The 13712-nt window shown below is 32.5% G+C and overlaps 1 protein-coding gene across 1 annotated transcript; it reads right to left on the bottom strand.

The window, feature by feature from the left end:
- Positions 1-5288: 5288 nt before the first annotated feature.
- Positions 5289-11872, bottom strand: LOC111888380 (uncharacterized). The gene is made up of 3 exons (XM_023884565.3): positions 11189-11872; positions 6111-6803; positions 5289-6016 (listed from the first exon to the last, which is right to left on the bottom strand). Exons 1-3 carry the CDS (start codon positions 11804-11806, stop codon positions 5693-5695), a joined length of 1635 nt encoding a protein of 544 aa, XP_023740333.1. The 5' UTR covers positions 11807-11872; the 3' UTR covers positions 5289-5692.
- Positions 11873-13712: the final 1840 nt, after the last annotated feature.

The raw sequence follows: 13712 nt of genomic DNA, 5'->3' as shown, positions 1-13712 counted from the left end.
GTGGAGTCCCCTAGGGGTAGTATGTAGTCGTGTAGGATAGCCTAAGAACTCTTGATCTAGGCTTTCTTGCATGTTCCTTGTTTGGCTGTGCCTCTAGCATATGATCATTTGTTTTGCTGGCTATCTCACCTCTGGTTACTTATGGTTATGCATTTCATGGATGTTAGATAATAGCAGGATGGTGCGCGGTGTGAGGACTAGTAGGCGGTAGTGAGCTGTATGATTGTTGTTTGCCTGTATTATGTGTCTACTTAATCTTTGATTGTTTATATGTCGACATATGGAGGTAGTGGGTTGAGGCGGTTCTGCTTTGTGTTGTAGGCCGAGATACCAGGTGCGGGTCAGTTGTAAGCCATAAGTACGGAGGCTCGGGACCCATTGAAGGTGACCCTCCCACAAATGTTCAAAAGAGAAACGGAGCTTGAGGGGTTCGATCTAGAAGCGTTGTTTGAGCCAGACATCTGAAAAAGAAAAGAGACAAAGTTTTGATTAGATAATCAATTCTTAATATAACACCCAAATGAAATATTAAGGCTAGGACCCAACACTATAATCCACAATTCGGAAGGGGGATGTCGTAATCCAATTGCAATTTATATGAAGGTATGTAAATGACGATTTGCCAATTTCCACCATGAAAAACGAAATGAACATTTAGGTTTTAAATGAAATGAAATTCCTAGATTCTTTTGAGATTCATTGAACTTTTCAATGACATGTTTAATCTCGATTATGCCCTTCAAGTTTGTGACTGGGATACCGAGGATCACAAACAAGGTGTGAATAACGATGTAAATTAGCTTGGTACTCTCGAGTCGTTTACCACCTAATCAATGTGCCGGTTAACTACACACGCTCCATTGATCTATGATAAATTATCGAGCTACACTTCGCTACCCTTGTTAGTCCAAGTTAGTGTGACGGTTAACCACACACGCTCTACTAACGACTTTGACAAGGTGCAAAGTGCAATTTCATGGAATAACATCATTTTCATATTTTTCCTAAAGTAACTAAGATTGAGAATTTATAAAAAACATTTAGTTACTTTATAATAATCATTATACTTATTAATGAGGAATTAATGTCATATCCTACCTGTTCAGCTAACGACCATCCACTAGTCAAGACTACGGTGTGTGAGAGTGGATACCCAATGACATACATTTTATAGCCACTTCCTTAAACACCCCTTATAGATCAGCTTCGTGAATGAGGCCTACTAACGGTAAGACTGACTCATCTTATATATATATATATATATATATATATATATATATATATATATATATATATATATATATATATAAGTATTAATCTTTTAATATTATCATAGTATAAAAGTTGTATTTTAAACTTTTAAAACACTAAGGGTTTAGAATTTAATATTTCAAAATTAAAACTTTTTTAATCAAATTTTAAACTCCAAAACTTGAGGGCAAGTATTGAAATTTTTCAAAACTTCTAGATCAAATTTTAAAATAATTTAAATTAATCATATAATTTTATCGTTATCAAAATTTGACCTAATTTAATTAATTTGGCAAGATAAATACAAATCAAACTTTACAAATAATTAATTTATCACATAATCTTGTAATTATCTTAAAATTTGACGATTATCTTTTAATTAGATGAGGATAATCGTTACCATAATAGAAAAATCGAATTTTATCAGTCAAAACAACTTTGGTAATTATCCTTATCTAATTTAGGTTTAAAATCCAAAAATTGTGCAGTCAGACGAGTCAACTCGTCGAGTTGCCTCAACTCGTCAAGTCCCATATTGGACTCGTCGAGTTCATCTGGCAGAGTCCAGATTTCGACTGCTTTCAACTTTCAACAATTAACCATGACATCAAATATAACAGAAAAACACCCTAAACTCTGATACTACTGATAGGTTTTGAGCACTACAACATTCCTATGGTGTACATGCAACCCTAATGATTTGGATCTAGGTTTTTCTCAAGTTATACATGCAATTCTAATCATCCAAAGCATGAACCCTATCTAACATATAATTTGCGAGATTTATAACATAAAACAAAGTTAGATGAATACCTTTTCCTTGTAGCTTGTAACTCAATTGTTGCACCTCTAATGAGGCACAAACACCAAGTAGCAATTGGAAGAATATGAGAGAGGTTGGGAGGCTCTAAAAATCGACTAGGGTTCTTTTGCTCATAGCATTGACCAATTTTAGGGATCAAAGGGGTTCCTTATATAATTGAGCTACTAGGGTTTCAGGTAAAACCCTAATTTGATTTCTTAAGCCTTAAGCAGTCTAGTAGATCCTTCCAGAAGGCCCCCTTGGACGAAATCTATGTGGGGTTCAAGACATGCAATGGACATGTATGTATAAAAAGCACCAACATTTGGGATGGTTTTGGTGTTAGAATCACTTCTGGAAAGGATGGACTTTGGAATTTAAGGATTAAGTGTTTATTGGTTAAGCCCTTGCATTATTAAACTTTATGGATTTTGTTTTGGACCTTATTGGGTAGTCCCAATGGATAAAGTTGGAAACTTTATCCTTTTGGATCACATTTTGGACTAGATCTGAGCTTTAGAGCTCTTAGAATCAAATAAACGACTTAATGTATTAAGTTGTTGGAACTTCGGCAAACACAATGTATTTCTAAGTCAACACGACGTGTTGGTCGGGATCTTCCTGACTGTTTGGATGCAAGCGGAGCACGACATGTTTCTAAGTCAACACGGTGTGTTGGAGTCAACATGGACTATTGACTTTGACTTTTGAATTTGACCAAGTTTGACCTAAGGGGTATTTGAGGTATTTTGAGTGGTATCTAAGGATTGGTCACTGTTTGATGAATAGGTGTTGGTTGGAGCTGAGATTCGGTGTCGGGACTTCATTAGTTATGGATCAGATCGAGAGGTGAGTTTTCCTCATTGTACTTCTGGGTCAAAGGCACCGAGGCCTGTCGTATGGATTATTATCTTGGTTTATCGTATGATTGTGTTCAGTAGTGATCTGTTAGATCTGTATCTTGGTAGATAGGATGATGCTATGCTTAGTGATCTGTAGATCTGCCTGTTTGCCTGTTGACTAATTATATGTTTATCTGTTATATGTTGGGTTGAGGTTGTACTGCTTTGTGTTGTAGCCAACAAACCCTGGGACATTCCAGATATGAGCTGAGGGTCGGGTGGGGCATGCCAAACTCATACTGAGGGCAGGTGCATTCCAGATGCGAGCTAAGGACCAGGTGGTATGATAGATTCGTACTGAGGGCTTGAGGGTATTAGAGCATTCCAGATATGAACTGAGGGTCGGGTAGGGAATGCCAGACTTATACTGAGGGCTCAATAACATTCCAGATATGAGCTGAGGACCGGTTGGTATGCCAGACTCGTACTGAGGATTGAACATTTGTATTCTAATTTGTTGACTGATTGGACTATGGAGCAAGCCAAACATAAGTTGTAGGCCCCAAGGGTAAGCCATACTTATTCTGTAGGCTCAGGACCAAGCCAGATATGAGTTGTGGGCCCGAAAGGCAAGCCAGACTCATACTATGGGCTCAAAGGGGTAATGTAGTCTTTTAGCTGTGGACCCAATACATGCTATTATTTAAATATCTTATTTGTTCGTGTGTTAGTATTTTTAGGGAAACTCACTAAGCTTCGTGCTTACCGTTTGGTTTATGGTTTCAGGTACCTTAGTGGTCAGTAGCATGACAAAGGCGTGAACGTACACATCCTTGGTTTTACAACTGACTGGATCTTGGGAGACACTAATTTTAAATAATGTTTTGGAAATGATTGTTTGTAAACATTTTTATAAGGAAATGGGTCGCTTCTGAAAGGTTTAAATTTGTTGAAATTTTTGGGCTGTTACGTTAAACTTTTAAAAACCAACCCAAAATCAGAAACTGTTTACAATATAGTTTCCAAAACATGTTCTATATTAAAGTACAAGGCCAAAGGGGTACACTCGGTTCCACTCCATTATAAAAATGCACAACAACACTTTGTCAACTTGCATATGACATCTCTATCGATGATTTGGACGAGGGTTGTGGGATGTCCGATAAGACCACACAAGATAGTCTACACAAAATATGAAAATTTGTGATTAAGAGTTACGGTCCATAATATTTACGTACACCATGGTCGATATACGTGAAGTGATCATGGTCACTCGACAGTCATACTTGAAGCGGTGACCTCACATGATCATTGGATTTCGCATGCCTTTTTTGATTATCATGGTTTGGTTAACGATATCAACGTTCTTAATTGGTCACCATTATTCAACAACATAATGATGAGTGTGAAACCATTTCTAAGACAAAACCAATAGAGATTGGTAACGATTACACTGAAAGAAGATTAGAGATACGTAACAATGAAAGTGACGCCTCACAATCTTTGCATGGACTTCGTGGAACAAAATTACAGGTTCAAAACATTGATCTTAACATGAAACACATAGTTCATAGATGATTCGGAAGACGAGTTCTCGGATAAAGACGTCATTTAACATGTTTTAGTTACTTATTTTTGCACTTTTTTTGTGTGTGTGTTTAAGTTATTTAATTTCCTACCATGTATTTTTTTATTTCATTTAACAAAATTTTAAGTTTTTTGTTTGAATTAAATTGTTAAAAGAAAAGTAGTGTGACATGCTTGATGGCCACTCCTTGTATGTGGCAAAAAAAACCATGAATTTGTGGAGTTTGTGCTAGGGAAAAAATATGATAAGATTGGCACCATACGCTCTAGTTTTATATGCGAGACCAAGGTTGTTAAAATCTCGATTTTGATCTTAAGATCTTACGATTTTAAATCCTACAAGTGAAACGATTCTGATCACACTATGATCTCGATCTTACCTCTTTAGTTTTATGATATATAAAGTATCAAAAATTTATATATTCAACTTGAAATTAAACGGCACAACATGCAAAAGTCTTGTAAAACATCACCATTTTATCAATTCATCTTGAATCAAGAAGAACACACTCGTAAGTCGTAATAATCCTTTTGTGATCTTATGTCTTTAGTTGTACATGATCAAAATGATTTTTTTTAATAATTAAGTTGCTTTCTTCTTAATTTTTACATTTTGTAACAACAAAAAGTTTTTGGTAATATATTATTGTAAAACGATCTTACATGAGATATCGATTTTGTCAACCTTGTGCTAGACAAAAAAAAAAGTATATAACTTGGGGGCTATATTCCAATAGACAATGATTTAGGAGATTTCGAGGCGTTCAACATCCATCCATCCAAAAATTTCGATCAAAATTCATTGATAAAAAAAAAAAGACACATCTCATTGCATAACTTCAAATGTTCACTTACAACAAGCCATCTAGTTACAAATAGGTGGCCACTTGCACAACTTAAAAGTTAAAGCCCACTTATTTCTTTCAGACACCTGAGAACCAGATCTAAATGTGGATTTCAAACTCAGAAACTTCAGTTTCAACCTACAACCTTCATAAGATTATTCTTGTTATATATATTAAACCCTGAAAAACCCTCTTTTTGAGAACTCTATACAACATCATACTACTATCATCATCATCATCTCCCTCACACACTCACAGACATCACAACCAATTCCAATCAAATTCATTGTAAATAACCTGTTAGATACTCACAACAAATTTGATTGGTTTATTGTTGTATTCAGTCGGAAACTTGAGGAGTAAATTCAACGCCTTAAGCGAAGTCGTTTCTCTTTCTCACCTTGGAATGGATTTTGAACGACGACAACTTTCATGGTGGCGTTGTTAGGAGGAAGCTGCAATTGAAGTGGGTAAAGCTTACCATCTAATGGACTTTGAGAACACACTGTTATGTTGTGTAGTCGTGTCTCTTGCTCCAATGTCCGAGTCAACTCGTTCACTTCTTTCCCTTTGAAACTGATGCAAAACCCTTGTGTGTTTTCGTTCTCCTCGGTTTCACCCAAATCCTCGGAGATCACATGGTAGTATATCGCTCGCCCTTCTTCTCTCTTCAATGGCCAATCAATCGTCTGAAGAAAAATTGAAATTAGATACTCAGATGATCTGAATTTAAGTTAGGAACGTAATTTTGTTATCAATTTATCACATCGACCTTATACATACCTCTTGATTCCAGAATGATGTGGATTTTGACCAGATTGTTGACGGCGAGTTGGGTTCAGAGGAAGGAATGGGATCGGAATGAGGAACGACCTGCGTCGTCGACGATGTCGGCGCCGGCAACTGGAGTGGGACATCGACGATTTCGATTTGCCAGTTGATCCAACCCTGAGTGGCACTCCGGTGAGGGATGTCATGCGTGACTGAATTCCTCCACGGCGGAAGTCCGCCGTTAGCACGTAAGTAATGTCCGTATCTGGTTTTGAGCTTCACTTGTTTCCCATGCCCCATGGGCTCCCACTCCACCGACGAGTCAAGGCGGTTGGGAACCGTCTGGAGGACTTTTTTCCCGGTCATTCCGAGCAGGAAATGGTGGTTGGAAGCTGTTAGGTATTTGTCATAGCATGATTTCAGGCGAATAATGGTGACGTTGTCGGGAGTATTGCTGACGAACTCGATGGTCCAGATGTTGTTGTGGGCGGTGGCGCTGCGGTTTTGGGAAACGGATTCCTGGTCGTCGTCGGCGTGGAGGAACTTGCCGTGGTGGCTTCTTAGCCGGACTGCTTTGGCGTTGCGGAGGAGATCCATTATGGATGGTCCGGAATATTCCTGTTCTTGTTTTTGTTGTTGTTGTTGCATCAACTGCCTCGGTTTGATCAACTTAATGGAGAAGTTCAATCGGAAATGTGGAAGTTTCTGTGAAGAACAATGCAAAATCAAGATATATTATAGGTGATAAAATTGGGTATTCGTCACTGTCATCCTACTTGATTAAAGCTTCACTGTGTGTGTAAATGGCGACGCGTATTAGAAACGGAAATCATGACGTGTGTCGATCGCAGGGTTGATCACCAATAAGATTATGATGTTATATAAAAATAATACAATCTTCTCAAATAAAAGGTTTTTTTCCACTATCAAACTTCCATTTATTTTGTTTGTAGTTATTTTAAATTAATTTTTATTTCAGATGTAATTTTATGGTTTTTTTATCTTATTAAATTTATGGTTTTTTTAATTTATTAAATTTCATATGGTATTTAAATTTAATAATAAATGCATATCAATTTCATTAATGTACTTTCCTTATAACTTCAAATTTTTAAAATAAAATCACATTAACTTGCTTTGATTATTTTATCTAAATGATTTGTTTAAATTTAAAAGAGAAAAAAAAAACACTTTAATTTTAGTAATTCAATATTTTTCTCATTTTTCTTATAAATTCAAATTTCTCAAATGTTTATACATATTTAATTGTTTTAAATACACTTATGTAATATATGGGGCTCACACCTAGTTTAAACAATATTATAAGTTTGTTTATTTTTTACCAGGTGTGAGACCCGTGTACTACACAGGTTTATTAAAAATAAAAATTTAATATTAATATTTAAATATTAAATATTTTATAAAATAACACTTTAGATAACATAATTTAATCTTTTGGAACATTTATAAAAAAATAAAATACTTTAAAACATTTATAAGACTTTATTATCAAATTAATAAAATGATTCTCTTTCCTTATAAAGCTTATTAGAAATTTATGGAATTTTATTTTAAAAAAATAGAAATTCCCAAAACATAACAAGTAGAAAATAATAATTCTAAAATTCTCATAAAATTACATGTGCCAAAATTTTTGAAAATTTGACAAATGGCAAAAAAAAAAAAAAAATCATTTACTAGAGGGATTAAAAAATATTAATGAGTCACATTTCATATGTATTTCATATGTTATGAGTACAAAAATAGGGGTAAATAAGTAAATTGGTTTCTATTTAAGTTAGAATTAGGAGTTCCAAATAAGTTAGAAGAAATAATTTTATTTAAACCAATAAACATTTTTGTTTTCGTTCCACTAAACACTAACAATGACAAACTTACAATAAACTAATAAACAACCCCAAACATTGTTTTGTATTTTTTATACATAAAATGTTGTGCAACTTTTTCGAACTATAAAAAGTAGACTTTTTCTCGGATTTTCAATTAGATTCCCTCGTCGTTGGAAACGGAAACGGAAACGCAACGAATAAACCGACTCACAGCCTTCGCACTGACCGATGTGGAATATATGTTTTTTAAATAAAATATAATAGCTTCCTATATGTTTTAAAAAAACACCTTCAATATATTTAAATGAACAGAATCGTCCTTCAACTATTAATACATTTTGTTCTACCCCCTTTACTCAGACTTTAACTTCTCGAAATCGGAACATCTTTTTTTCACAATATACCAAAACATCAAAGATATTTCTTTGCATTTGATAATGTGTAATTTGTTTTAAATTATTAATTCTTACAATTTTATCATTTAGTATTTTATAACAATGACAACATAAATTAAAATTTTCAAAGTCAATTAATCGATATAAACCGTGATTTTTTTTTTTCATTTTTTTTTTGTGTCGACAAGATAGTATATTAAAAGAACCTTCATATTTATTTATAGTTATTTTTTAGTATTAAAATTTGGTGTGTCTTTTAGTAGTTCTAACTTCTTAGGTATTTTGAATTAGATTCTCATTAGATTTTGAATGATTGAAAACATTTCTCGTGATACAAGAATCTAATAAATAAATTTAAAATCATCAAAAAAATATTCTTTGTTGTACCAAATTCAGGATTTTTATGATTAGACAAAACCTTAACAAAAATTTAACCCAATCCCATTATTCAATAAAGAGAAATTAAATATCCTCCTACCTTTTGATCCTACCAATCGTCCTACCCATTTAAATAATGACATATATCATATTAATATCCTAAAATATCATTAAATGTTACACATGTCACCATTTCATTGGATAAAAGATATATAGAAACGAAAAGTAAAAGGATATTTAATTCTCATTCAATCAAATTGTGGTATGACACGTTATTAAGTGGATACAAAAATTAGTGATCATTGATCTCTTCTATATAAAAATATAATATTTTTAAAACATCTAAGACAAAACAGTAATTAATTTATGACTCTAACCAAACTATAACCCAATTAACTTATTAAAATTCGACGGCCAATATTCATACCAAGATAATACTTGTTGTGACACTATTCAATAGTAATAAAATGACATGAATACCCCTACTCTAATCCAAGTTGGCCTCTTGGAGAAAAGCATAGCCGCAAATAGTGTTGTCATATTTAAAAGTAGAGCATTTTTAGAGATGTGGATTTTACTTGTCCACTAACGATAAAATGACAGATTTACCCTCCACTGCATTTGGAATTTGACATCTTAGTGGCCAATATCTCAGTGTCCACTGTCCACACACATTGGGTGGTCCATTAGTTTCCCATCCACATCTTTTGTGCTTTTGCACTTTTAATCTTACGTTATTTTTGTTAAAATAGTTTTATAACACTCGACTCATTTTACTAGTTTTTATTAAAAAGAATTGCTTATATGATATTATGATTATTAGAAAAAAGACCATCATCATTGACATTTAATTATAAGTGTAGTTTTTTATGATATCTTTGACAAATTACACACCTTATTTTATTTGCTTAGATACTACGGGACTTATATATAATTTAAAAATTCCTTAACTCAATATATAAATTATTTAGTCAACCAAAAAAAAAAGGGTAACTTATTTACTTAGTAAACCAAAGGTCGCATGTATACTTGTGGGGTTGGCTTTTCGATCACTTTTTTAGGTTTATTATAATTTTGTTGTTTTTTTTAGAGTCAAAATATAATATTATAGTAGTATATTAGAGTAAACGATTTTTCTATTCATAATATTTAAAGTTATTGCAATTGAATGATTACCAATTGTATTGTAATAAATACCAAACCTAGTTTTGTAATTACACTACAAGTATGGCAGTTAAAGAAAACTTAAATAGCTTTCTTTTGATCAATTTTTTTAAGGTGACATTATTAATATGTATCTTATTTTACTATTTATGTTTCATTAAATAAAAACATTTCCTATTCTAGCTACCACAAGTTTTGTACCATTTAGAAAATAATCACACATATACTGGTTGTTATAATTATAAATTAATATTTTTATGTCGACTAAGGTAAAAAAAAAAAACATTTACTATTATTATATCGAATAGACAAATATGCAAGTTATTAAATTCAAAACAAGTAGTTTATCTTCTCTAATAAATGAAGGTTTTTTTTGCCACTTATGTACTCTCATTCATTTTGCAACATGTCATTTTGTGATTATTTTGAATTAATTTTTATTCCATATGTAATTTTGTGGTTTTTCTATTTTATTAAATTTCATATGATATTTAAATTTAATAATAAATGCATATTAATTTCATTAATTGACTTTCCTTGTAATTTCAAAATTTTAAAATAAAATCTCATTAATTTGCTTTGATTATTTTATCTAAATGATTTGTTTAAATTTAAAAGAGAAAAAACATTTTACTTTTAGTAATTCAATATGTTTCTTATTTTTCTTATAAATTCAAAATTTTCAAATGTTTATACATATTTAATTGTTTTAAATACACTCATGTAATACATGAGGCTCACACCTAGTTCGGAATAAAGATAAATGATCATCCTTCTTAATAAATTAAGGTTTTTTTTGCCACATGTCAATATCTCATGAGTTTTAACACTTGTTATTTTGTGATATTTTTGAAATAAATATTATCCACTTGTCAATTTTTGATTTGTTTCAATTTTTAAAATTAAAATTATATACCTATACATGTAAAATATTAAATATCATATACATGATATTAAATTGCAATAAATACATTTCTAATTTTTTTTATTTTACAGTTATATATTAAAAAGTATTTTTTGTTTACACTTTTAATTTTTTTCAAAATCAATCACACCTAGTTTGCACCCATAAATGAATTACGTTTTAACCATGTATAGCATTTGAAATTTTGTTATAAATTAACTATATTATACTTATAAAATATATTTTAATTTCTAAATTACTATCAATTTCTTACTAATTTTCATAACGAAAATACAAGATGATGATTAATGAATGAATAGCCACAAAAATAATATCTAACAGTTATTGCCAAAATAAATGAATAAAAAATCTGTAAAAAGTAAGAAGAAGAAAACGTACTCTCATCAGTGATAGGGCATGATGATGATGGTGCCGACGATAGAATCTGGGAGATTGGACCGGTATCGGCGATCCGAGCTCCAGGCCGGAAAGTTCATCGGCGACCGCTGAAACATAAGGAACAATCGATAGATGATTATTATTATCCTCTTCTTCATCCTCCGTTACATCTACAGCCTCCACATCCCATAATATCCAATTATTCGCTGAACTCGTAAAACTTCCGTCATGCGACACGGTGTTCCTCCACGGCGGCACCGCTCCGTTGGCCCTCAAATACGTTCCGGCGAACGACTTCAGCTTGAACTGAAACCCGTCCCTCACCGGCTGCCACTCAATCGCTAGATCTCTGGTGTTGTTCGTCAACGATTGGACGACTTTGTTTCCCGTCGTGCCGAAGAAGAAAGGCGTATTGGTCGCCGTTAAGTAACGACCGTAACAGCTCTTAAGACGGATGACATGATCGTTTGATTCGACGTGCTCCACCAGCCACCGTGCAGCACGTGTTGAGCCGGAGCTGCGGCTTTGACGGACGGTTTCGAGGTCGTCGCCGGCGACGAGATATTTGTCGAGATGGCTTTTCAGTCTAACAGCCACTGCTTTTTCGAAGAATTCCATTTTGATCGAGAGAGAGAGAGAGAGAGAGAGAGAGAGAGAGAGAGAGAGAGAGAAAAAAAAGAAGAAGTAACAATTTTATTTTCACAATAGATATTCTTGGCTTTATATGGCTTTATATAAAACAAATTAGCGTAAATTACAAAAACCACCCTCGAGTATTATAAAACTACAATAACAAACATAAAAAAGAAGTTGTTCCCTTTGCTTATTTTCGTCTCTTACGTTGATTCCATTACACTAATTATAACACGTGTTAATGTCCTTGTCACGTGCCTTGGTTTGAAAAGCTAAAATTTAATCTATTTTATATATATATATATATATATATATATATATATATATATATATATATATATATATATATATATATATATATATATATATATATATATATCATGATGCTTTACTGATTTTCATTTGTCAACAACTCAAATTATACTTTGGTTTGGAATGTGAATATATGATACACTTCATGCTGCATCACTTTAGGGAATGTGCAAACCTGTGGTACATTTCATGCTGCTTCATTGATATACATTTGTCATGTGTATCAGTGTATTTATAAGGTTTGTATTTGTAGTTACTTATAAAAAACTAGTCCAAGACTAATGTTTTACACTTCTCTTATAAAGCAAATTATAATATAATTTGATGCTTACGTCAAAAAATAACTTAAATACATATATAAAGTCCATTAATTTACAGAAAACATCTCTACGAGTTTTTCGAGAGAAATCAATATTTACACTTTAATATATATTTCTAATGAAAGTAAATACCTTATTGAAAGTGGTAGATGATTTGGATGGAAAACTCAAATAGATTTATAGGCCTAACATATATGAATGTTGTTTCCTTTATATGATTATGGTTGATCATGAGGAGGATTCATTTTCGCAAATTTGGCTTCGTACTCATCTTTAGGATGTTAATTGTATTTTTCCCAAAATAATAGTTTCTGATAGACATGAGCTCGTGTTTCAAGAGAAATGAAATGGTGTTTGTGTCTAGTGCATCTAGAATCTCTCTTAGACTAAATAAATGGGCTTTTTAAAAGAAAATAATTAAAGTAATGGACTAAATTGTAGTCTTTTATGTTTACATATATTATCTATGATTATGGATTTTTTTTATCAATAATTATGAAATTTGTATTTATACACTATATATGCAAATATAATTATGGCCCCTGAAAATATTGGGTCTTGAGTCTTGACATGAGGTGTTGCTCACCTAAATAACTAAATTATTCAAAGGCATGTAAGAATATGTCCGCCAAGTTACTACAATTGGAAAGGGATTCCATTCGTCTTTGGAAAGGGATCCCGTGATTAAGAAGTGCAAGTACCTATCCGTCTTTTGTTTTTTTCTCGCATAACCTACCATATGAAATCTTATCACAAAATCATAATGCATCCGATGCACAACATTGTTATTTTATAGAAACCTAAACCTAGGACTTGAAATAAAAAAATCTAAAATGATTAAAATCTTATCACAATAATCAACATGCTCGACAATGCTCTTTGTGTTGGTTGATGCGATAAAAGTATTGGCACCAATATTGGCCAAACTTTCACGATGACATATGTGTTTGCTTTGGTGCTTGGAAAGCTTCATGTTGAAAGAGTGATGTTTAAATAACGATTAAGTGGGTTTTAATCATTTAAAAATACAACATAAGATAGTTGATAAAGAATAACTATTCACTTATTATAGACGCAAACAATTATTACAACAAAACTTCATTAAATAAAACTGTTGAGTTGTAGAGTCTAATCTTCAAATCTCATTGTCATTACGGAGACCAAGCATGGAGTATGATGTTCGAGCATTTCATAGAACAATAATCCAAGGATTTGAGCGAAGCTTCGACAACAAATTTCCATGTATTATTGTAACCCTA

Source organism: Lactuca sativa, chromosome 3 (genome assembly GCF_002870075.4).
Source record: "Lactuca sativa cultivar Salinas chromosome 3, Lsat_Salinas_v11, whole genome shotgun sequence".
Lineage (NCBI taxonomy): Eukaryota > Viridiplantae > Streptophyta > Magnoliopsida > Asterales > Asteraceae > Lactuca > Lactuca sativa.
This window is presented reverse-complemented; position numbering and strand designations above follow the sequence as displayed.